This window comes from Mus pahari, chromosome 10 (genome assembly GCF_900095145.1).
Source record: "Mus pahari chromosome 10, PAHARI_EIJ_v1.1, whole genome shotgun sequence".
NCBI lineage: Eukaryota > Metazoa > Chordata > Mammalia > Rodentia > Muridae > Mus > Mus pahari.
The window spans coordinates 40994104-41015757 of NC_034599.1; the positions used below are offsets into that span (position 1 = coordinate 40994104).

At 45.8% G+C, this 21654-nt stretch overlaps 2 protein-coding genes across 10 annotated transcripts in view; one reads left to right on the plus strand and one right to left on the minus strand.

The window, feature by feature from the left end:
* Window positions 1-9874, plus strand: part of Bace1 (beta-secretase 1) — a 23122-nt gene extending 13248 nt beyond the window's left edge. Inside the window, exons 2-9 of the mRNA XM_021206121.1 lie at window positions 1103-1191; window positions 2856-3072; window positions 4327-4464; window positions 5394-5528; window positions 6700-6801; window positions 7231-7380; window positions 7603-7774; window positions 8376-9874. Coding sequence (XP_021061780.1) covers window positions 1103-1191; window positions 2856-3072; window positions 4327-4464; window positions 5394-5528; window positions 6700-6801; window positions 7231-7380; window positions 7603-7774; window positions 8376-8617 — 1245 coding nt within the window. The 3' untranslated portion in view covers window positions 8618-9874. The remainder of the gene's footprint in view (window positions 1-1102; window positions 1192-2855; window positions 3073-4326; window positions 4465-5393; window positions 5529-6699; window positions 6802-7230; window positions 7381-7602; window positions 7775-8375) is intronic.
* Window positions 9875-11335: 1461 nt separating this feature from the next.
* Rnf214 (ring finger protein 214) overlaps window positions 11336-21654 on the minus strand; it is a 43069-nt gene continuing 32750 nt past the window's right edge. For 6 of the 9 annotated variants that reach the window (XM_021207016.2, XM_021207017.2, XM_021207020.2 and 3 more), the window contains 8 exons: window positions 20118-20214; window positions 19784-19872; window positions 17166-17256; window positions 16891-16989; window positions 15494-15870; window positions 15237-15369; window positions 14365-14460; window positions 11336-13392 (listed from right to left, as the gene is read on the minus strand). In XM_021207016.2, coding sequence (XP_021062675.1) covers window positions 13327-13392; window positions 14365-14460; window positions 15237-15369; window positions 15494-15870; window positions 16891-16989; window positions 17166-17256; window positions 19784-19872; window positions 20118-20214 — 1048 coding nt within the window. In that variant the 3' untranslated portion in view covers window positions 11336-13326. Of the gene's footprint in view, window positions 13393-14364; window positions 14461-14745; window positions 14851-15236; window positions 15370-15493; window positions 15871-16890; window positions 16990-17165; window positions 17257-19783; window positions 19873-20117; window positions 20215-21654 lie in introns of all 9 variants that reach the window. The other 3 variants (XM_021207014.2, XM_029543733.1, XM_021207015.2) reach the window with 2 other exon arrangements.

A 21654-nucleotide genomic window follows, 5' to 3' on the forward strand; every position in this document is an offset into this window, starting at 1 on the left:
GGAGGAGGAGGAGGAGGAGGAGGAGGAGGAAGAGGAACCAGAAACACAAAATACGTTTTTATACTTTCCTAAGTGGCTTTAGGCATGTGTCACCATGATGGAAGGTAAGACAAGTCACAGTGGAAAGTGACTGCAGGTAAGGGAAGGTAAAATAAGGGGCAGTCTGCACATTCATAAACTTCATGACTCGTCACAGGATGCATACATTGGCATGATTTGCGGACTGTGGTTTTGGCTCTGTGATATCAAAAGGTTACCTACTGGTCATTTTTGTGAGTCCAGGGTCAGTGGTTTCAACCAGTTTGACCTAGAAGGTATCTCCAGGCTTGAAAAACAATTTAAAAACAACAACCAAACTCCTGAACAACCCTTACCAAGGTGGGCAACCAAACAGAAGAGGCTTTTTTTTTTTTTAAATTAGTTAAGCGACTTCTAAAATCGGTGATGAGCATAGGTAACTGAAAGCAAATGATACAGAGTTTATTTGGGTTTTTATGAGTTTAACGTTCTCTTTGGTTTTCACAACTTAAAGAGAATGGTCCGATCCTCTTTGAAAAGAAAAGGAATACAATTCCTTTCACTAAGAGGAGTCGATCACAAGCAGTAGAGCAGGGGACACGCTAGCAGAGATGCTAGGAGAGAGCTGCACACACAGCCAGGACACAGACACAGCTGTCTGTCAACCCTCAGCCATGGCACTCCTGGATCCCCATTCTTTCTGATGATGGCACACATAAGCTTAAGTAACTCAGGAGAAGCCACATTATGAGTGTGGGGCATGGAGTCCCACACACACACCTGGGTACCAATGTGCCCCACCCACTGATCCCACACATCTTTCCTTGCCAGTGTCAGATGGAGTGGATCAGCCACAGCAGAGGCCTCATGATGGCAGAGAGAAATAGTGACGATCAGGTGACAGGAAACACTAGTGTGACACAGGCAGACACAAGTGCAGTCTCTGAGGCTCAAGAGGACCCTCAAAGTTTGTCTGTGACCTTGGTGCCAGTGCTGTCGGCCTGACTGCTCTTATTCCATGGACAGGCCGGTGGGTCCAGAGCCATCTGTCTGCAATGTCTTTTCTCTCCCCTTTCTCTGACAGCTCAACATCCTGGTGGACACGGGCAGTAGTAACTTTGCAGTGGGGGCTGCCCCACACCCTTTCCTGCATCGCTACTACCAGAGGCAGCTGTAAGTCCTGGGGAGGGGAGGGAGAGGGTTCAAGAACAAGAGCCTTTCTTCTTTCTAGGGAGGGGGAAAGCAAAAGAAGGCAGCTGGGGCCAGGAAGAAAGACAGTGTGGGAAAGGGTGGGTTAAGGGGCAGACATGGAGTGCTTCTGCCCCTAGGCTCCCAGAGCAGAACACGAACCATCTCATTTTCTGTCTATATGAACAGGCAGTAGGGCCAACCCACTGTCATGTCTACAGTTTAGAAGGCTGAACAGGTTAGTGGTTAGTGCCTTTCACCATGTTCTCACCAGGGGTTGTGGGGCTCTGGGTATTTACACATGATTTATGCAAGATGAAGGAACTAGGCATGTTGGAATATACCAGTAATCCCAGCATTTGGAGGACTGTGGAGACTAGTGTAGACTACACAGCAACTCTCAAAGAGCCAAAAAAAAAAAAAAAAAAATGGGAGCTGGGAGATGGCTCAGTGACTAAGAACTTACTATGAAAGCAAGAGGACTGAGGTCAAGTTCTAGTACCGACCTAAAGCCTGCCCTGGCTTGCATGCTTGTAGCCCCAACACTGGCAGGCTCAGCTAGGCAGGTCTAGCTTTCTGGACAGCACAGCTGAAACTTCAGGCTTAGTGAGAGACCCCGCCTCAAAACATAAAATGGAGAGCGATTATCCTCTGGCCTCTGCATGCACACCTGTGCACATACTCCACAGACAACAAAACACGTACTCTTCAGTTTTAAAGAGCCAGAAAAGAAGAAGGAAAGAGTCTTTCATGACCCCCACTGAATTGTCTCCGGGTACCACTACAAGTGCCACGAGCTGGGTTCTGCTTGGTGGTGGGAGATGGGCTAGAATGGGTTTTTATGTAAGAGAGACATGAGGAGTGTTGTGAAAGACTGGTTATAAAAGCAGATTGAGGATGTGGTGAGGAGGATCTAGTGCTGGCAGTATGTCTGTATGAGACAGGAGGAGGGTGTGGCCTCCACACAGTATAGGCTTACACCCTAACCTCGGACTTGTAGGAACGTACAAACCACTGCCCTGCTTCCTTTTCCCCTAAGAACACAGTTGGGGAAGGAATGTGGGTTAGATCAGTGCGAGGGCAGCCATTGTAAGTTTTCATGCAGTGCTGTCAGCCCTGGGTAGTTACATGATGAAGAGAAACAGTAAGGGCATTCCACAGCAGTGAGTGCAATTACTCTTGTGGATTCCAGCCTCTGCCTGCTGTGCCAGGATATTTGCTCAAATTTTCTGTAGAGGTTATTCCATGGCTTCCACAGTCACTCTGCCTAGTTCTCTCCCCACCACTCAGTTGGTACCACTGGGCCCCAAGGCAGCAAGAGAGTCAATGGCTCCTTTTCTCTGAGAGCGTGATGGATCTGGGGTGGGGGAGGAGATGTCCAATAGCTGTCCTTGCAGCAGCCACAGACACAATGTACAAAGCCCATCTTGTTCTTTAGCCTGAGCTTCAGGTCCAACAATGTAAACTATGGGGACAGGAGAGCAATCCCCAGCTATAACTATCCATCTGCAGGGATGCTTTACATTCTGTTCTGGGTGACAGGACTAGGGTTGTTCAGCTGAGCAGACTCTAGAATGCCATAAAGAGTGCATTTGGGAATATATCTGATGACACACATCTATTGTTACAGCCTTGCTTCCTTTTTATAGGTCCAGCACATACCGAGACCTCCGAAAGGGTGTGTATGTGCCTTACACCCAGGGCAAGTGGGAGGGGGAACTGGGCACCGACCTGGTGAGCATCCCTCATGGCCCCAACGTCACTGTGCGTGCCAACATTGCTGCCATCACTGAATCGGACAAGTTCTTCATCAATGGTTCCAACTGGGAGGGCATCCTAGGGCTGGCCTATGCTGAGATTGCCAGGGTGAGAGAACCAAGCCTGTTGCCTGCATGTTGCTCATTGCATGCTACACAAGGAAGGAGCCAAGAGAGAGAAGGGGGAAGGATGGACTGAAAGGGTAAACACGGGGCTGGAGAGATGGCTCGGTGAGAACAGTGCTTACCCAGCAGTCATGAGTTTAATCCTCACAACTAACCTTTTCAAAACTGCTGGGTGTGATACTACATACTTATAATCCCAGCTCTGAGAAGGTAGGGTCAAGGAAATCCTGGGGCTTCCTGGCCATTAAGCCTAGCTTATTAGACAAGTTCCCAGCCAATGAGAGACCCTGCCTTAGAAACCGAGGTAGAATGCAGCTAGAGAGATGGCTCAGCAGTTAAGAGCACTTGCTGCTCTTCCAAGGGGCCCAGGGTTGATTCCTAGCACCCATGTGTCAGTTCACAACTCCACTTCCAGGGATCCAATGCCCTCTTTTGGTCTTTAGAAGCACCAAGCACATGCATGGTGCACAGGCATAAAGACAGGCAAAACACCCATATTCATAGAGACACTTTTTTTTTTTTTTGGAGACAGAGTTTCTCTGTTTAGCCCTGGCTGTCCTAGAATTCTCTATGTAGACTGGGCTGGGGATAAGCTCATATTCACCTGCCCCTGCCTCCCAGGTGCTAGGATAAAAGGCATGTGCCACTTCTGCCCAGCATAAAAACAAAATCAATTTTAAAACAAAACAAGCTAGGGCTGGTGAGATGACTTGGTGTGTTAGGAACCCTGCCAAAGCCTAAAAGCCATGTGGTGGAAGGAACGAACTCATTTCTGCACAGGCCTCTCTCTCACCTTCACACCCTTGCTGCACAGGCCAGTGCACACACAGGGAATATTCTTAAAGGTACACAGATTCTCAAGAATAATATCCAAGATTGTCCTTTGGTCTCCAAATGTGTGTGTGCACAGACACATGCATATATGCATTCGTGCGCACGCGCGCGCACACACACACACTGACACATACACATGATATAGGAAGAGGAATAGGTACTACAGGTACAGGAGGCTGTTCCCAAATCTGAAATAAGTGAATCCTGTGGGGATGAAGGAAGGTGCTATGGCCTTGAAGCACCTGCCACTGCACTGCAGTATCTCTTACCCTTGCTCAGTACCTCCTTGGTCTATCCTGAGGAACATACCCAAGCTTTGACTTTGCCCTTGAGTACAGACAGGAAGCCAACCTGTCTGGTAGGCCCCTGTGTGAAGATTTATTCCTGTATCTCTCTGCCACAGCCCGACGACTCTTTGGAGCCCTTTTTTGACTCGCTGGTGAAGCAGACCCACATTCCCAACATCTTTTCCCTGCAGCTCTGTGGCGCTGGCTTCCCCCTCAACCAGACTGAGGCACTGGCCTCAGTGGGAGGGAGCATGGTGAGTAGGCCCTCAGAGGGCCATGTGCCTTCTCCCTCATGGCTGGAATCAAGAAACCCCTTTAAAGTCCTGATCCTTGCTTCCCTCCTTTCCTTTTCTTCACTGCTGTTCTTGAAAGGAGTTGAAACTCTCATGGAAGGGATCAGAAACAATTAGGTACATTTCAAAGAAAATGAAAATTAGTCCTGTAGATTACTGTATGAGTCTGAGAACAGTTTGTAAGGACTCTGTTAAGAGAGCCTTAATGGGCTGGAGAGATGGCTCAGCAGATAAGAGCACTGACTGCTCTTCCAGAGATCCTGAGTTCAATTCCCAGCAACCACATGGTGGCTCACAAACATCTGTAATGGGATCTGATGCCCTCTTCTAGTATGTCTGAAGACAGCGACAGTGTACTTGTATAAATAAATAAAAATAAATTAATAATAATAATAATAATAATAATAATAATAATAATAATAATAAAACAGAGCATGTTAAGGCTGGTATCTGGAGCTGTGACTGACCCAGGACTCACTATGCAGACCAGGCTGGCCTCAGATCTGCAGCATTCATTCCTTCCATTTTCCAAGTATATGCCACCAGACTCAGTTCAAGCCCATTTATTAATTAGGACAGTAACAAGTAGTTCTCCAACAAGCAAAGACAAGAAAATGTATGAAAGCAGCATATAATCAGTTCATTCCACATTTATTGTACTAGCTTAGGTTTAAATAACTCTGTCAAGGGCTATAGATTTTGATACAAATAATCCTGATGTGTTTCTTCTCCTGAACACATTTAGGAAACTAAACATTACCATGCATGGGGCATGATTGGAGATTAGAGAGAATCCTGGCACCCCAAGAAATGGCTGATGTTATTATTTAGTCTTGGGTAACTTGCTTTCCTTCTGTGCTAGGACATAGGTGTCTGTCTCTTTCTTTTAGATCATTGGTGGTATCGACCACTCACTCTACACGGGCAGTCTCTGGTACACACCCATCCGGCGGGAGTGGTATTATGAAGTGATCATTGTACGTGTGGAAATCAATGGTCAAGATCTCAAGATGGACTGCAAGGAGGTAATAGAATGGAGGGGATTCTCATGAGCGTAAGGGGATAGTCTCACAGTGTATGAGAGCCATGAGGGTGGAAGCACAGGATCTGTGCTGAGGTCAGCAATCACGAGGCAGTCCCTAAGGTGAAGGGTGGGGCCTGGCAGAGCAGTCACAGAGCCTGGACCACATGGCTTAAGTATAGTAATGAAAACCTGGAAGAGTTCCTTTCTGGACTCTAGTCACTGCCTCTTCAGCCTTGGGCAAGGCTTTTGTGAGGCAGAGGTTGGACCTAACTAGATAGAGTCCTGCTGTTACTAAGTGTCCTCAGGCTCCTCACTACAGTGCCAGACTCCTCATCTATAAAGCAGAGGTAGAAATACACAAGCGTTCTCACAAACTGTGAAGGTCAAAGCCAATGTACACAGTGTTAGTCCTTATGCTTGGCATACACAAATGCCAACATTCAGGGTCTCTTTCCCTAGATTTTGTTTTAGATTTATTGGGGTGAGGATGGGGCATGTGCCACACCTTGTGTATGGAGGTTGGAGGACAATTTTCAGTAACTAGTGGGTCTCCCTGGGGTTGAACTCAGGTCATCAGACTTGGTAGCAGGTGCCCTTACCTATCTCAACAGCCCCCTTTTTTTGTTTTTTTTGAGACAGGGTCTCATGTAGCCTACGCTGACCTCAGACTTGGTAGGTAGCTAAAGATGACCTTGAACTCTTGGTCCTCCTTTCTTTCTCAAGTGCTCTATAGGCATATACCACCATGCAGTATCAGAGCTCAAGCCTGTGGCTTTGTGCATGCTGAGCCACCCTTCTCTCCATTATAATGTATGGTGAATGAGAATAACTACATAAAAGTACTAGAAGTTACAAACCACACAAGGCATTTCTGTTTAGATTTAGAGAACACCTACCCACACAGGTAACCACGTTAGTACTTACCAAGTGCCTGGGATCTGCCAGGACCTACTTAGTGCTTTCAGCCTTTTGACTTATGTAATCCTTATCGTAACCTCATGAGGTAGGCACTGTTATTATCTTCAATTTAGAACAAGAGAACAGGTACACAGAGGTTAAGCAACTTGCCCAAGGACGCACACATACAAAATGGGAAAGCTAAGATGCCAACCCCAGTAGAATGCTTAGCTGTCAGATTCACCCCTCCCACCTCTTCCCCTTTCTCTCCCCAGTACAACTATGACAAGAGCATCGTGGACAGTGGGACCACCAACCTTCGATTGCCCAAGAAAGTATTTGAAGCTGCTGTTAAGTCCATCAAGGCAGCCTCCTCGGTCAGTGACAGTCACACTCCTCAGCAAGCACCAAAGATACGTAGATCCTTCCTCTCAGGCCCTTACAAACTACTGGTCGGTTGACTTGGCATTGAGATGCCTTTTTTTCTTTTCTTTCTTTCTTTCTCTCTTTTTTTTTTGAGATGGGGGTCAAGAATGTAGCCCAGGTTAGCCTTGAACTTGACAACTTCATACCTCAGCCTTCTAAGTTCTGAGACCATAAGCAGTGTGACCACGCCCAGTCACCCTAGTACAGCTCTATGAGCCCAGTATCTCACTTGCTCCTCCTGCTCCGTAGACTTCAGTTTACCTTTGCTACTTTGGAAAATTCCCTGGAAAAGCACACAGTGGTACTGTCACTGCGATTCTGAACACAAAAGAAGAGATGGTGGAATAGGCCAAGGCTTCACATTCCTCTCTTGTCAACAGACGGAGAAGTTCCCGGATGGCTTTTGGCTAGGGGAGCAGCTGGTGTGCTGGCAAGCAGGCACGACCCCTTGGAACATTTTCCCAGTCATTTCACTTTACCTCATGGGTGAAGTCACCAATCAGTCCTTCCGCATCACCATCCTTCCTCAGGTATGTCCCCAAGCTGAGACAGTGGGGTGCCAAGAAGTAAACAAAGTATGTAACAAGACATAGCTTGCTACAACTTGAAAGATGAAATGAATGTGTGGTGGTAAAGGGGTCTCAGAAGAGTCAACATCTCAGGGCTTGGGGAAGAGTGAAGTGTGAGACTGAAAAGCAGAGGAAGGCAGGAAGAATCAGACATGTTCTCACCCTGCGACTGTTTACCCCTAGCAATACCTACGGCCGGTGGAGGACGTGGCCACATCCCAAGACGACTGTTACAAGTTTGCCGTCTCACAGTCGTCCACGGGCACTGTTATGGGAGCCGTCATCATGGAAGGCTTCTATGTTGTCTTCGATCGAGCCCGAAAGCGAATTGGCTTTGCTGTCAGCGCTTGCCATGGTGAGGAGGGTGTGGAGTCAGTCTGCTCATGTTCTTGCTGTCAGCAGCTAATACCCAGATCTCTTTGTTTGGGAGGTTGTAGTAGTAGCTGCCTCTGGCTAATCAACCATGTGTGAGAGCTAGGGCTAAGGCTTGCTCTGGTGAACACGCCTGGTGGGGAAACCACTATTGGAAACTGATAGCAGCTAGAGCTTCACAGGCACTTGGAAATACTAGCTGCAAGGGTGGCTGCCCGCCCACAGTAAAGCTGAGTACTACTGCAGAAAAGGGCCAGGGCTTTGTGGTCGGATTTTCTTGGAGACAGGTAGGTCTGCTCTGTGTGGAAGGAGCTAGACTGTGGTCAACTCGGACCTGTTGGCTTTGGTATCACCTCTACTGGATGTGAGAATGGGAGAGGCCTGCAGCTCCCAAGGTCCTGGGAGGAGAAACACCCTCCCTTAGTACTAGCTTCCCCACCTGCTACTCACTCTGTCCAAGCTGGGCTCTGCACAGCCTCACTTGGGTGGATTCCAAGGGGTCCCTGTCAGGAAGTTCTTTTAATTGTATAACCTAAACTACTCTATGACAGTAACAGCTACCGGTTCATCTCCACCCTCTCCAGTGCACGATGAGTTCAGGACGGCGGCAGTGGAAGGTCCGTTTGTTACGGCAGACATGGAAGACTGTGGCTACAACATTCCCCAGACAGATGAGTCGACACTTATGACCATAGCCTATGTCATGGCAGCCATCTGTGCCCTCTTCATGTTGCCACTCTGCCTCATGGTATGTCAGTGGCGCTGCCTGCGCTGCCTGCGCCACCAGCACGATGACTTTGCTGATGACATCTCCCTGCTCAAGTAAGGAGGCCCGTGGGCAGATGACGGAGACGCCCCTGGACCACATCTGGGTGGTTCCCTTTGGTCACATGAGTTGGAGCTATGGATGGTACCTGTGGCCAGAGCACCTCAAGCCCCTCACCGACCTGCCAATGTTTCTGCGTGACAGAACAGAGAAAGCGGGCAAGCTGGATTACAGGGCTTGCACCTGTAGAACACAGGCGAGGGAAGGAAGCAGCGTTCTGGTGGCAGGAATACCCTTAGGCACCACAAACTTGAGTTGGAAATTTTGCTGCTTGAAGCTTCAGCCCTGACCCTCTGCCCAGCAACCTTTAAAGTCTCCAACCAAAAGTATTCTTTATGTCCTTCCAGAAGTACTCAGGCTACCTGGCATGTGTCCCTGTGGTACCCTGGCAGAGAAAGGGCCAATCTCATTTCCCTGCTGGCCCAAGTCAGCAGAAGAAAATGCAGTTTGCCAGCTGCTTTAGTGATAGGGACTGCAGACTCAAGCCTACACTGGTACAAAGACTGTGTCTTGAGATAAACAAGAACCTATGCGATGCCAATGTTTGTACTCCTGGGGGCAGTCAAGATGAGGAGACAGGATAGGATGGAGACAGGAAGGAGACGGTAGCAAAGCTGGGAAAGGCAGAACTCTGATAACTTCCTGGTCCCAAGTTTAGACTCATCTCCAAGACAGAAGCCCATTTGGACTAAGAGGTATCATTCCCCAATGTGTCAGTGGTCGTAGTCTGAACTGAAATGAAATGGGGGGGGGGGGCTGATTAGCCAAAGAGCTCTTTTTAACACTCTTAGAGAAACAGTGCTCACGAGCAAAGTCCCACTGGACAGATGAATTCCTATCTTGTTAATTCCACCTGTCTCTCTCTGCTTCTTCAACATGCTAAGTGGCACCAAAATGTCCCAACCCCAAGGTCTTAGGTGCCCTATGGGACAACAGTTAGAATACTATAGGGCTGGGAAGGTCTTCCCAGCATAGGTTCACTCCAACCAAGGTGCTAAAAGGGTCAGACAGGAGAGCCCTCCTCTCTGGCCCGCAAAGGCAGAGCCCTCAAGATTCACGCAGCAGCTTAGGGCTGATGGACTTGCCTCTGCCTGGATTGTTTTTATTTTCTTTCTTTTTGCCCAGTGGTACAAAATGGTAAGCTCTTTATGGAATACTGAGTGGGTTCATTCCTCTCTTGCCCTCTCCAGTGGCCCCTCTATTTATCTGGCTAAGGAAACATTACACATTGGCTAGTATTAAACAGCAACTGTAAGACAGAGGGCTTTCTGTTCTATGTCATTGCCTTCAGTATCAAGGCTGCCCGGAGAAAGGATGGCAGCCTCAGGGCTTCCTTACTCTTCTTTCCTGACAGAGCAGTCTTTCTGTCCTGCTCTCTGCTGCCCCTTCCAATAGTACATGGGTACCCAGGCTGGTTCTTGGGCTAGGTAGTGGGGGCCACACTCACCTCTTCCCTGTCAGTTCTAACACAACAGACATGAAGCCAGTGTTAGTGGGAAGAGCTGAGTTTCCCCGGGATGACCGCTGAACTCTATCCTGGTCCGCTCTACACTGCTTTCAGGCAGGGGACCTGCTGAGCGTGGAACAGTTGATGAGGAGGAGACATTAGCAGGGCCTCTGGAGTTGCTGGCCCTAGCCAGCTGCCCACAAGCCATAAACCAATAAAATAAGAATCCTGCGTCACAGTTTCCAGCTGGGTCCTCTTCCTTGCCCTCGCACTGGTGCTGCTCTGGCTGAGTAGGAATACCCCATACCCACAGACTGCCAGGAAGATGGAGACTGTCTGCTTCCAGCTCAAAACTACAGTGTAATTAAGCTTCCAGGATCACTACCATGAAAACGCTGCATTCTGCTTTATCATTTCTACCCATGTTGGGAAAAACTGGCTTTTTCCCCATCTCTTTCCAGGGCAAAAAAAAAAAAAAAAGAATTCAACCTAGTTGTTATTTACCCTAGTAACTGGTGTTCAGGAAATACAAATTGATATGGCTATGTTGGTTTTGTAGACTTTTTTTACCTATATTTTTTTTTTTTTTTTTTTTTTTTTTTTAAGGGGAAAATTTGCATTTATTTTTCTTTTGATGGTTAACTTCTTTGTATCATAAAATTATGAACTCTAATATGTAAAACAGAAAAAATCTTGACAACAGCTTCTTGCTTGTAAAAAATATGTATTATACAGCTCTATTTTCAAAGTCTCCTGAAAAATGACTGGCCTATCTCCACTGCATGTGGGGCTTTGCCACCATCTGTATGGACTGAGGCCCACAGGCAGAGGTGATGCAAACAGGCATGGCAGACTCTGAGTGTTTCTCTGCAAAGATAGAGCCACAGTGACAAGGAGGCTCCAACTGCGGAGGCCACTCTCCAAAATGCTGCCTTCCTGGGGCTCGCTCTGAGAGACAGATTGGCCCCATCATTCCTGCTGTTCTTCCTCTCTACTCTTTTGGCTTCTAAGATTTTTTTTTTTTTTTAAAGAAAAGTAGTTTTTTTTCCTTACTTTCTTTTTTTCTTTTCTGTCTTTCTGTCTGTTTGTCTTTCTCTTTCTTTTCTTTCTTTCTTTCTTTCTTTCTTTCTTTCTTTCTTTCTTTCTTTCTTTCTTTCTTTCTTTCTTTCTTTCTTTCTTTTCTTTCTTTCAGACAGCATCTCATGTAGACCAGGCTGGCCTCAAACTTGTAGCAACCTTCCTGCCTTTGCCTCCTGCGTGCTAGGATTACAGGTGTGTGCCACCACTCTGCGATAGAAACTGTGTGTGTGTGTGTGTGTGTGTGAATGTATGTGTGTCTATAGGGGAAGGGGCCAGGAGGATGAGATATGGTCTCATGTAGCCCAGGCTAGCCTTGAACTCCTGACCCTCCTGTGTGTCCACCTCCCATATGCCATGATTACAGGCTTGTGCCACTCTGTTGAACTAAACACAACATTCTTTATGTTCACTTTCAGTGTACAGTTTTCTGGTGACAATGAGGTACTACATAGCTAGTGCTGGATGCTGCACAGGTGAAGGGAGAGAGCAATCTTAAGACAGAAAATGAATCTGCCACATGAAATAAACAAAGGAAGTAGGTTTCTGTTTTGCCACCTTTTCCTGTTCAAGCACCACCGAACCGGAGACAGGGAGACGGAAGTGCTTCATCACCAAAGAGAGGGGTCACCTGACCTCTAAAAAGTTGAAGACTCAGGCCATTCCCCCTTAAAGATGCCAAGGTAACCCGGGGAAGTCCACCCCTAAACATGCTTATCAACCTGGACAATAAGGCAAGAGAAAAGAATTCATCCATGAGCTCATAGGCAAGGCAGAGACAAACACAAGAGAACTTAGTTCAGAAAGGACACCGTCTTTGCCATCCTAATAGAAACTGCTAGGCTCAATGAGCACCCCCAGTCCCAGGATGGGAACATCAATTGTCAGGAGCATAATGTTTTGTGGCCCTTCCCCCAGGTGCATTGTTTTTCTCAATTAACACTTGTTTAATTCTGAAAAAGAAGGTAATTAAAGCCATTTCATGTAGGAGTAAAGATAAAGATTGGAAAAGACTCAAGGTTCTCAGAGCCACAGCTGTCTCAGACACGAAAACCAGAAGTACTCAGTAAGTGGAGGTGGAAAACCTATCTTCCCCCAGATGGGACTCCACAAAGCATAGCTTTCGACTGTACCACCTCTCTTCATCTCACTGTCTCCACCATATTCTAGACAGGGATTGTATCCTTCATAGCATTCTTCATTGACAAATGAAGTCCAACATCCCATGATTATTCTGCAAGTAATTTTGCACAGACATCTCACCCCAGTGCCTGTCTGGAGCTCACCTAACATCACCAAATCACTTGGTGGTGAACCAACTGCCTTAACCTTTGTGGGGAGGGGATAGCTAGATTAGGAAACCAGAGGAATGGGAAGGGTGAGCACTTTGCAAGCCTGGCCGGTCAGTGCTTAGAAGAGGCCAAACCAGTGGCAACAAGGGATGGTGGCTTGGCCCAGGGGGAAAAAAAAATCTGTGAATGGTGCTTTTCTATCTAGAAAGCAGAGTAGACAGAAGATGGTGGGAGATATGGAACCTGATTTTGTTGTTCTTGGACTGTGGATTTTACTGACATAAAACAGAATATCCTGTATACCTGATATCAATGTATAAATAATGAGCATTAACACAGTAAAATGTTCAATGAAGAATCAAACTATCAGAGTTACATTTGTTCCCCTCAGTCAGTATCATTTTGTCTATTGGAGTAGAGTGGCTAAACTAACACCAAGGTTTGGAGGCCCCTGCAAGGCCAGCATCTGGATGCACAGCAGCTGAGCACCAGACTTCACATCTGCATACACGAGCCTTATAAAAATGGACTAGAGGCTGGGACAAATCAAAGCAGGATGGCCTTAGAGCAACAGCAGCTTCCTAGATGGGTTAGACAACAGCCCTATGCAGGGGTCATGATTTCAAGGCCAAATTAAACATCATATATTCCTACAGCCTGCATCCCCCAAAAAACTGCAAGATGAGGGGGGAAAAGGGGTGTTTCTGCATTATATACATACTTTCATTCCGAACATTTGAATACAGACTTTCTATACACACATTACCTATATAATAAAAATGTACACGGCATGAGTATATGTCACTGTATAAATATAGAGAGTTTTAGAAATCTTGAACCCGCGCTTCCTGTTCACATCCGTTTCTCCTCTTCTTCCTCCCCAGTCGGGTCCATCATTTAAGAGTTGGGCAAAAGGGACAAGTGTCATTTGTGTTGGTCTGGGCCCAGAATTTGATACACTGGAAAGAAAGAGACACACATATACCTCAGACTTAGCTGGGAAAACAAAGTAAGGTTAGCAGAGAGTGCCATTAAAGATCACAAGATCTAACTTTCAAAAATTCTCAGAGATCAGATGAACTAGCAGGGCCATTTCAGTGGTCTTTCTGTGTGTTGTGTGCTGTATGCACTTGTTAGTATGAAAACATGCTAGTGCATGTGCATATGTGCATGGAAGCCTGAGGTTAACATAGGTGTCTTTTTTTCTACTGTTAAAAAAATATGTACTCAATGTATGAGTGTGTGGCCTCAGAGTCTTTTCTTATCAACAATATAAATGCTGGGCTAAAGATGTAGTTCCCAGTCCTTGCCTAGCATGCAGACAGCCATGGGTTGGATCCACAATAGCACAGAAACCAGGTGTGACAACACACACCTGTAATCTCAGCACTCAGGAGGTGGGGGCAAGAGGATCACAAGTTCAAGGTTAAAGAAAAAAGTTCAAGGTCATTCTTACCTACATAAGGAGTTGGAAGAATTTAGATGTTAACCCAGTTTCTACTTGGAAAAACAAAATGAACGAAATAAAATAGTTAAGAAGGAGTCACCTGCTGCTGCAGGGGTTAACCTGTGAGTCTGTCAGTAAAGGTGGCACGCCATCAAACTATTCTGGTACTGCAGTGACTAATCCCCTATTCAGGCCCTATCACTCCTCTCAGCTCAAGCAAAGCATATCCAAGAAAATATGTTATCAGTGTTTAAGGAGAAGTTGCTTATGAGTCACCTGCAGAGAATGGAGTAAAAATCTATGAGTTTCTAGCTGCAGATTCTTCTAGCTATGAGCTTCTAGCTTCGCCTCTGATGATGGCGAGGTCAGAGATGACTGGAAACTTTATGACTACATACTAATGATGAGGATCAACTTAGTAAAATAATCAAGAAAAATTACCTCAGCTGTCAGAGTAGAAGCCAAAATGTCATACAATACCCACCTCCTTGTGTAGCGCGTGGGTGCAGGCCATGGGGTGCAGCTCACTGGGCTGGACAAGTTTCTGACACATCAGACACAGCTTACAAGTGGGTGGAGCCTGTGGAACAAGAATGCTGGTCACAACTAGCCAACCTCTGGGTCACCTTGCCTGCTATGCTCATGACTCCATCTGTTTGTTTCATGAAGCAAAAACTATTCTTCAGCAAAAGAAACACAAGTCCTAACCTACTTTCTGCCTAAAGTCCTTGCAGCGGGTTCCCTGTAGGGCTGCAAACAACCCTGCTGTGGAGACGATGGTGTCCTCTAGCATCCTTACCTGTAGCCCATTCCCTCCTCACCCTGTGCTTCTCCGCATCCCAGTGTTAAAAGAAAAGAGTCTTACATGTGAAGACCTTCCAGGGTATGAAACTTGGGCAGAAGGCAAGAACATTGGGGGACTGATTTGGGCCAGAGGAGCAGGGTGCAAAGCCCAGGTCCGACCAAGTGGCTGTGGGTAGAAATAATTTCAGAGTGAGGGAAGAGAGTCTGAGCAATAGCATGTATCAAAAAAGAAACTGGGCCAGCAGGATGACTCGGAGGGCAAAGGTGCTCGCTTGCACATAAGCTTGATGACCTGAGCTCAATTCCTGGAACTCACATGGTAGAAGAAAATGGGACTCCCACAAGTTGTCTTTCGACTTCCACACAACACAACACAACACAACACACACACACACAAATTTGATTAAAAAAGAAAGAAAGAAATGCACTTTTAATGATTAAAAAAGCAGAGCAGATACTCCTTGCTCTGATCTCCTCACATCCAGATATTCCGGTTGGCTTCCTCCTCAACCTCTCGGCAGGCCTAAGTTTTCTCCCGGAGGCTCCTCTTACCTGAGTGCTTGATGCCACCCGTTCATGCTCTGCCAGTCGTGCGGCTACCAGTTGGATTAGTTCCTCCATGGTCAGGCCCGCCATGGTGGTACGTGCCGTCTTGATTTGCTGAAGAATGTTGGTCATCTGGGCCCTGAGAAAAAACAATGTTGAGGGAAATAAAATCAGTTTTCATGGGAACATCCACACAACCTCCTTATTTCAAACCATAAGCATTTCTCTGACAGATAGCTGAACCGATCCTTAATGACACTTACTTATTGCACTGTGGGAACCGAGTCAGCAGCTTCTCCAGGATCTTCTCCAGTTTGTCTACTGGTTGGGGCCGGGGAGTTTCAGTAGAAGCCTTAACACCACCCAAGCCTGGGGGAGGCGGGATGGAGGCAGCAGGAGGCATGTGTGGACCATGAGGGCTGACCAGGGAACCCAAGCCAGGGCTATTTCTCCCATGGGAGCCAGGAAGAGGTGGGGAAGGTTGGCTGGACTGGGAAAGGGCAGGGTTCAAGATCGGAAAAGACAAAGAGCGAGGATCCGCACTGGGCATAACCATAGGCATAGTGACCTGCCCGATAGAGAAGGGCATCCGAGGGGTCAGAGAGGGACTGGGTTGAAATACTTGAAGCATGAAATCTGCCTGCAAACGGGAAGAGGTAGACGACAAAAGAGATGGGGAGAAAAGATTAGGAACTGGAGCAAAGGACAAGGAGATGGTTTAGTTGGTAAAGTACCTGCCTTGCAAGCGTAAGGACTTGAGTTCACATCCCAACATCCACATAAAAGCCTGTAGTGGGGCATATATCTGTAACACTAATGCTGTAGGGGCAGAGACAAGCAGATCCCCATAGTGGCTAGCCAGTTTAGCTAATCCCTGAGTTCTAGGTTCAGCAAGAGACCCTGTCTCAAAAATAAGGTAGACAGGCTAGGTGTGGTAAATGCATATCATTAGTTTCAGCAGGCAGATGCAGCTCTGTGAATCTGAGGCCAGCCTGGTCTACATAATGAATTACTCATACTGAGTAAGACCTTGTCTCAAACAAACAAACAAACAAACAAACCCTAAAAGTTAGAAAGTAACCCAACAGTGACTTCTGGCCAAAGTATATGGGAACATACACACACACACACACACACACACACACACACACACACACACACACCAAATGTGCACATATATACAAGCATGCATTCACACATACATTATGTAAATATAGACATACAAAAAATTTTTAGGAGTTGGGTGGTGGTGGTAGTGGTGCATGCCTTTAATCCCAGCAATTCAGGGGGCAGAGGCAGGCAGATCTATGTAAGTTCGAGACCAGCCAGGTCTACATAGTTCCAGGACAGCCAAAACTACACATCAAATCAAAACAATGTTTTTTTTTAAGAGAGAAAACTGCAGAAATCAATGAGCAACTCTTGCACTCTGGCACTAAGGATGGTCCCAATGTCTTTGTTAAAAGAACAAGCAGACCAGGCAGTGGTGGCGCACACCTTTAGTCCCAGCACTCGGGAGGCAGAGGCAGGCGGATTTCTGAGTTCGAGGCCAGCCTGGGCTACACAGAGAGATCCTGTTTCGGAAAAAAAAAAAAAAAAAGAGCAAGAGACAACTGTGATTCTGCTAACACCACACACAGGAGGGAGTGACTCCTCTTACCTCTGAGGGTGGTGGAGGCAAAGTTGGGGTAGGGATCTGAGGAAGGCTGCTCAGCTTGGCTCCATTCCTCACTAGCTGGATATGACTATTAAACTGGTCCTGGAACAAAAGGAAGAGAAAGGATTGTCTTCCACTGCTAGGCTGAGTGGACCTTGGAACCCACAGGAGAGTGGAGCAGCTTTGTGCAGCAGTGCAAAGGCTGCCTAACAACCTACTGTCAGGAGAGGTTAAGTACAAATGGGGCTGACTGAATCATCATTGCTAACTATACCTACCCGAACATTCTTTTTCATTATCCGAACTCCATTCAGTCTTGTCTCCCACTCTTGTTTGGAACGAACTGTCTCTAGTGTTGGAGGAGTTGACCTTTCAAAACACAAAGAATTCATAGAATTCATAAAACAAAACAATAACAATCAAACAATCCTTTGTTTGTTTGTTTGTTTTTCAAAACAGGGTCTCTCTATATATATATAGCCTTAACTGTCCTGGAACTTGCTTTGTAGACCAGGCTACCCTTGAACTCATAGAGATATGCCTACCTCTCTGCCTCCCAAATGCTGGGATTAAAGCTGTTCACTGTCACTACCACTTGACTGACAATCAATTCTTTTTTTCTTTTTTTTTTTTTTTTCTTTTTCGGTTTTTCGAGACAGGGTTTCTCTGTATAGTCCTGGCTGTCTTGGAACTCACTTTGTAGACCAGGCTGGCCTTGAACTCAGAAATCTGCCTGCCTGCCTCTGCCTCCCGAGTGCTGGGATTAAAGGCGTGTACCACCATGCCCAGCGACAATCAATTCTTGATATATGGAAAATACAGGCTTAGAAACAGTTTGGGCCAAAAAGCATTGCCCCTATACTTGGTCTTTCATGGTAACTAAAAGATGATAGCTCAGCACTTCTGCCTTCATTTTGTGTGTTTCCTCTTTGTGTCCCAGTGTGCATGCCTCTGCACTGGCATGTCACTTAGCTCTCCTATGCTACCTATCAGCAAGTATCTAATCTATAGTACTCTCTTCCTTTTGATGATGATGGCACAGAGACAACTGTCCTGAAGTCACAGTCACCAGGGTTCCAGGAAGAATAAAACTTCCAATATAAGACTGTCTCCTCCTGGGGGGAGGGTATAGGGGACTTTCAGGATAGCATTTGAAATGTAAATGAAGAAAATATCTAATAAAAAATTGAAAAAAGGGCTGGTGAGATGGCTCAGTGGGTAAGAGCACCCGACTGCTCTTCTAAAGGTCCGGAGTTCAAATCCCAGCAACCACATGGTGGCTCATAACCATCCGTAACAAGATCTGACTCCCTCTTCTGGAGTGTCTGAAGTGTACTTACATATAATAAATAAATAAATAAATCTTTAAAAAAAAAAAATTTTGAAAAAAAAAAAAAACCTGTCCCCTCCTGATGAGGGCAATTATCCACGACGGTTAGCCTGTACCCTAGAGTAGAAGGGGTCATCTTGTAGGAACCAGACTAACCCCCTCATGTGACGGCAGCTATGGGACTTCTTCAGATCACCCTGCAGAACAAGTACAAGACAAATATCAATGAGAGCACATCTTGAGCCACACTGGTTAATTATTTACACCTCTTGTCCCTTGCCTCAATATCTCCTCTATTTAAACCTGAAGTTCAGTGCCATGTGGTGATGTAAACCTATAAACCAAACATTCTGAAGTACAGGGAGAAGAATCACGTGTTCCAGGCAGCCTGACTATACAACATCCTATCTCAAGCAAAGCTCTAGGATTGGAGAGATGATGTCTTAGCAGTTAATATTGCTTGCTGCTCCTGCAGAAGAATAAAGTTTGGTTCCTAGCATTCACATTGAGCACTACACAACTGCCTATAACTCCAACTGTAGACATCTGACACCCCTGGCGTCTGTCTGTGTGTACCTGTACACATGTGCATACACTCAAACATACATACATAAATAAGAATAAAAAGTCCTTATATAAACAGATGAACCTAAAACTCATGTTGGTACTCCAAAAGTAATTTTGGCATTTCTGGGTCCCTTTATTATCCTTCCCAATGTAGCCATATTGATTACATCTTCTCTGCTTTTCCCCCATCACTAATCTCTTTAACTGGTTGACTGAGATGAGTGACTGAGCATAGCCTGGCAGGGCTGCCAGAGCCTGGGTTTTTGCCCTGAACTCCAGTTCTATGCTGAGACACAGTTGTTGGGTAATGGTCCTTGAAAAAAGAGGTGGGAGAAAATGCTAGAGAAACCCAAGATTCTAAGTCATCTGCTTCACATAAATGGTACCACTTTTCTGTCTGAGACAGGGTCTCCCATGTAGATCATCTTGGCCTGAAACTTTCACTCCTCCTGCCTCAGACTCCCAAGTATTGGGATTACAGGAAAGTAACACCATGACTGGTTCATGACATCATCCCACAAAGAGGATTCTTGCCTGCCTGCCATGCTATAGGGATCCTCTAAATCCCAGGGCAGACAGAGGAGAAATGGCATGGAAGAAACAGAGCTCCAAAGACCTAAATTATAGTTTTAGCAGAGAGTATTTGCTCAATCAGAAATACAGTGATAAAAAGTATAAAGCTATAAGAAGAGGAAAGAGTGAGAAAGTGCAGAAAGAACATGGAAGAGAAACCCTTGAGCGATTGCAGGTACACACACAGATATGGCCTTAAGAGTCTTGTGAAGAGCCGGGTCATAGTGGCACACGCCTTTAATCCCAGCACTTGGGAGGCAGAGGCAGGTGGATTTCTGAGTTCGAGGCCAGCCTGGTCTACACAGTGAGTTCCAGGAAAGCCAGGAAACCCTGTCTCGAAAAACAAACAAAACAAAACAAAAAAAGTCTTGTGAAGATAGATGCAAGCCAGGCCTGCCAGGCTAGGCCTTAGAGGGAGACACTTACTTGAGGTAAGTCAGATGAAGTTCTGCTTCTTTTTCTGCTTCTTCCAGTTTCAACACCAGCAACTCCTTCCGGCTCTCTAGTGACAGGATCTAAGGAAAACACACATGTGCACGCGCGCGCACACACACACACACACACACACACACACACACACCAGAGAGAGAGGGGTGGGGTGGGGGAGGGGGGAGGGAGAGAGAACTTGTTAACTTAATAATCACAAACTACCTGCAGTTAGAACAAATGTTCCCAGGCTTCTAATACTCTAGTATCAAAACTGTATAGCTCCTGGAAGCACAAAACCCAGGCTCTGAAGGAAGACACTGTCTCTTCTTACCTCTGCTTTCCAGGCCCGCTCTGTCTCTTCCATAATATTCCGGTTGATTTCACCATCCTGATTCTTGAGTCTATCCAGTTCCATTTCCCACACTTCTCTGTACAGTGAGAAGCCAAGAACAAGATTAAAGAAGGAAATGAAGTTTGCTGAGGCAAACCCTAGGCTGCACGGAGGGGTTGATGTGAAACCTCACTCCCAGGCCTCACTCCAGAGAGAGACAAATGATGTGTAGAATGATCTAAATTTCAAACAGCACCCACATGGGACATGTTCACTTCTCCACTTGCTTAAATAAAGTTACCCAGTGCAGGAAAGGAATATCTCTTTGAGCCCAAACTTAGCTGGGCATAGTAGCTCATGCCTATAATCCTAGTCCTTGGAAGCCTAAGGCAGGTGGATTGCTTTGAGTTCTAGACCAGCCTAGACTACACAACGTGAGACCCTGTTTCAAAGAAACAAAATCCCTTATGGGGCACAATGTTCCATGTTTTCAGAGTATTCAAAACTGTGGGCCTTTCAATGTGGGCTGTAAAGAACATAGGTGCAAATGCTGGGCTGGTTAAGACTCACCTCTAACCCTCACTCAGTGTAGCCCTTGCTATTAGCTAGCTCACCGATCTCTGCATTTCCTAAGTGCAGTAAAATTCTTCAAAAGGAAGATGTGAACTGGATATGGTGGGTGGTGAAGGATTTTGGTAGTGATTCTAGGACTTGAGTACTTTAATACAAGAGGATTGCCACAAAATGAAGGACAGTCTAGGTTACACAATTATGTTTTAGGCCAGCTTGGGCTACAGAGTGAGATTCTACTTCAAAAAAGAAAATGTATTTCCATCATACTTAGCACTTCTCATTTTTATCCATTTCTTCCATTTTAAAATGTTTCCTACCCCAACCTAACCTAGGGTTGGAGATACTCACTTTCAGGATTAAGGTGACTAACTGTTTTAGTTTGCCTAGCACTGAAAGATGTCCTAGGAGATGGGTCTTTCTTTATTAAACTGGGACAGCTGACCCTCTTACTCAGGACTAAAGAAGCCATTGTGGAATACACCAGGAGAACTGTCTCATATTACACTTGACTGTGAGCTAAAAGCATGGGCTACTCAGGTTCATGGAAAGAATGAAATGAACATGTTTTACACTTTCTGCAATGCATTTTAAAAAGGTAAAAGAAAATAGTTTAGGGAGAGTTACATACTAAGAGAAATGCTCATGCTTTTCTCTATTGAGAGAAGTGATTTTATTGTTTTTTTTTTTTTCTGATAACCTTACATATTTAAAGTACAATTTATTCTTTCTCTTCCTTTCTTAGTTAGTTTTGTTGTTTTGTCCTTAAAGACGGGGGTGTCACTATATAGCTCTAGCTGTCCTGGAACTTGTATAGACCAGGTTGACCAAAAGGTCAAAATGTCTGATCTCTGAGTACTGGAACCAAACACCTGCATCACCACACCTATAGTCTTTCTAGTTTTTTTTTTTTTTTTTTTTTTTTTTTTTTGTTTTCTATGTTACCAAGATTAGAGTCAAATTTACA